Here is a 3,589-nt window from a genome sequence, read left to right on the forward strand (position 1 = left end):
CCAGGGGCAACAGACTTTTAAAACTCTGCTGACAGACAAGTGATCTTTGGCGTGAAAAGCCGGGGCTGAGCTGTGACCCTGTTCAGTGGCTGCTCTGCATGGTCAAGCGCATTGTCAAGCTCATGACTTCAGTTTTTAACCGTCCACAGAGTCTATAGGTCTCAATATCTCTTACTAAAAGTGGAACTTTTTATAAAATGTACCAATGTACTTCTTCTGAATGGTCATGAATTCAAAGTCAAATGTTAGTTAAAAATAAATCACTCATGATTTCATTGTGATCTACTGTACTTGACTGAAAACTTTATATTGAAATCGGATCACTTTTTGGGTCAATGTCATCAATCAATAAACATTGATGGGCTGCTAATAAATGACTGACTTTTACAAGCACAGGAAATGCCTACAGGATGCAACAGTATATTGCAGCATATAAATGAATATAAGACAACACAGAAGCATTTCAATAGTGTTTAAATACAGACATTACAGATTCAAAATCTACCACAAAAAAAGAATTTAAGGACATTGCAGAGGAAATCAGGTATATTATCAAAAAAACACCTTTACCGTGAAGTGCTCTTCTTTAAAAGTGCACAGACTCACCAGAGATGAACTCTTCTCCAAATGAAACTAAATAGAACCTGGTTCCTCTTCTCAAAGTGCCGTTAAGCTGTTCTTCCAGTCTTGTGTGACCCCTCTGTTCTATACAGGATGACCGCATTGCTGTACAGTATTAACTTTCAAGATCTGAGTTTGATGACAAAGAGATGACAGGGTAACTGTACAACATATTCAGAACTACTCAGATGAATAGGGGTCAGCAGGTTGGGTGTTGGCCCTGACCTAAATATCCTGGTTTCGTGGGCTCTGTGGCATGCCCATTAGTGAGCTTGTTATCTCTACATGCCTTACCAAAAATTGTCTTAGGGAGCACCAGGGCCCCCCAGGGCTGCCCGGGCCCCCCCAAATCTCCCTTTCCTAGGGGTATATAAAGAAGCTGTTTGCATTACTGCAGCAGTACGCTGCTAACAGACGCTCACATTCAGCCAACCTCAACACGGCAATAAGCAATAAAGATGCCAACCAGTGCTCCCAATATGAGAATCATGCCGGCAACCGGCAGACCTGGTGAGTGAACGCCCATTCCCTTCCTCAACAGATAATGCATAGATTTTGTATATTGTTTTAAGTTTTCTTACATTAAAACCAAAGTATCCAACCAGTACAGTCATGTTTCTATTATATTTATGGAGAAAGAAATCTGAAGATTTGGCTTCTCGAACAGGTAAGATTTTAAAGTAAACAATGAAATTAATATAACTCGAACACACTGAGGGCTTACCTTTTAAAAGGTTTATTTGAATTTATTTTTAAGACAATGCCTCTGCTTCTGCTTGTTACTGTGTCACGTTGTTGCCATCTTATAATGACTGACTTTTTTCATCACTCAGATAATATCCCCGAGTACGAGCCCAACATCCCTGAGCCTAAATGCAGAGCTGATCTCCTGAAACGTAAGATCATTAAAAAACTTATTTCGTCATTCTCATGATATGTAGTTTCTTCGCTTTCATCCGTCATGGCTGCATATTTTCCACATCCCACAGACTGGATCAACCTTTCCTTGGATGACAAGACAGCCAATAAGATGCTGTGGATCACAGAGGATGGATCTAAGGTGTCACGCATGACTGATGATGTCACTTGTCCCGTCCTGGACAGACCAGAGAGATATGAGCATACGCCCCAGGTAGGTTTTATTGAGTTTGTAGGTCATAAATCCAGATGTAGAATATACATTTTTCCTCCACTCAACTTATTTCATTATGTTCTTTTCCCCTAAAGGTTCTTTGCAAAGAAGGCATCTTGGGCTTCCGAGCTTACTGGGAGGTGAAATATTCAGGATGGGTGGTCGCCGGAGTCGCCTATGAAGGAGCAGGGAGGAGGGGAAGTGACGGACAATGTGGGCTGGGAGAGAATGAACACTCCTGGGGTCTTGGGTGGGGTGGATCCCACTACCAGGTGTGGTTCAATGGCATTAACACGGAAATCAGGGATATACCGCAGTGCTTCACCATTGGGATATACCTTGACCATCCAGCTAGTGTCATCAATTTTTATGCAGTTGAAGAAGTGAAGGAGGGAGAGGGGAGTGAAGCCAGTAGAGAGATCAGACTGCTACAGCAGATCAAGAGCTCTTTCAAGGAGAGGATGTTGCCAGGTTTCTGGGTGGGACAAAATTCATCATGTTTTTTAGTTAAACCAGAGGAGTGAAGTGTTATACATAGCTAAAACTAAAAATATGTTTATCTGCAATGCATATTATGGGATAATGAAAGACAGACTGTTAAAAATCAAAATATTTGTATATAGAAACACGTTTATCAAAAAGCTGCTATTTGTTTAAGTGCTTATGTATCATTAACATGTTCATTTTGACTAAACTGAATGTTGAATAGTGTTTAGTGGTGTAGCATTATGCATTGTGCCATGGGTCTATCCTGCACTTTTTAAACCAAATTTTTTATTTTGTGTGTCTTTAAATAAAATAAATGCATTAAAAAGTGGAAATACTTTTACTAACAGTAAGGTTGATAGTAAAGGATATAGGATCAAATGTATACTTGCGTATTGTCATTATTTTGAATCGGTGCATTGCATAACTTTAAATTCTACCTACCTCTATTTAATATGTTAATGTTTAAATTAAAACCGATTTCATTTACAGAAGACCTATCGGAATAAACCAGTGTAGACCACGGAACCTCAATGCAATCAGTTTTATTTATATTTAACTTTTGTATACAAATAAATATGCCTACAAATCAGCACATGCGCCTAAAAAATCCAGGGTACCTCAACATCTGCAACCTCTTTCAGCAGTCCTGAGAGGATTGGGAACTGCAATTACAACATCCCGAATATATCAAAAACCCTAGAAAAAAGACGTTGTCAACAACCAGTCAAGTTTCCCTGCTAAGGACAAACACAGCTTTGTGGTATAATCGTCAGGTGATAAGTCATGATTTATAAATACAAGCTTACAGCAAAGGAAAAGTAATCCATCAATGTCATGTGAAGCATTCAAACTCTACCATACCTTCAGCTGCTCTAGATCTTTCATTCTTCACCTTCCCCTGTTAACGCTGAGCAGGGGGTCAAGAGGATTAGACTGGTGACATGAAAGCAGATCCTGTGAAGTAATAAACAAGGTCATATGTGAGTACACACATACAGTGGGGCTCGAAAGTTTGGGCACCCTAGGTAAAAATTTGTATTAATGTGCATAAAAAAGCCAAGAAAAGATGGAAAAATCTCCAAAAGGCATCAAATGACAGATTAGACATTCTTATATGTAAAAAAAAAAAGTTAGATTTTATTTCCATCATTTACACTTTCAAAATAACAGAAAACAAAAAATGGCATATGCAAAAGTTTGGGCACCCTGCAGAGTTAATACTTTGTACTGCCCCCTTTGGCAAGTATCACAGCTTGTAAATGCTTTTTGTAGCCAGCCAAGAGTCTTTCAGTTCTTGTTTGAGGTATCTTCGCCCATTCTTCCTTACAAAAGTCTTCCAGTTCTTTG

General features: G+C 39.2%; 1 protein-coding gene across 1 annotated transcript; it reads left to right on the forward strand.

The window, feature by feature from the left end:
• The first annotated feature begins 1,109 nt into the window (after positions 1–1,109).
• On the forward strand, positions 1,110–2,277 carry LOC144536706 (stonustoxin subunit beta-like). Its single transcript, XM_078279966.1, has 4 exons — positions 1,110–1,131; positions 1,455–1,517; positions 1,611–1,753; positions 1,849–2,277. The coding sequence occupies exons 1-4, from the start codon at positions 1,110–1,112 to the stop codon at positions 2,275–2,277; spliced, it is 657 nt and encodes a 218-aa protein (XP_078136092.1).
• The last annotated feature ends 1,312 nt before the right edge of the window (positions 2,278–3,589 follow it).

Source organism: Sander vitreus, chromosome 21 (genome assembly GCF_031162955.1).
Source record: "Sander vitreus isolate 19-12246 chromosome 21, sanVit1, whole genome shotgun sequence".
In the NCBI taxonomy this organism is placed as follows: Eukaryota; Metazoa; Chordata; class Actinopteri; order Perciformes; family Percidae; genus Sander; species Sander vitreus.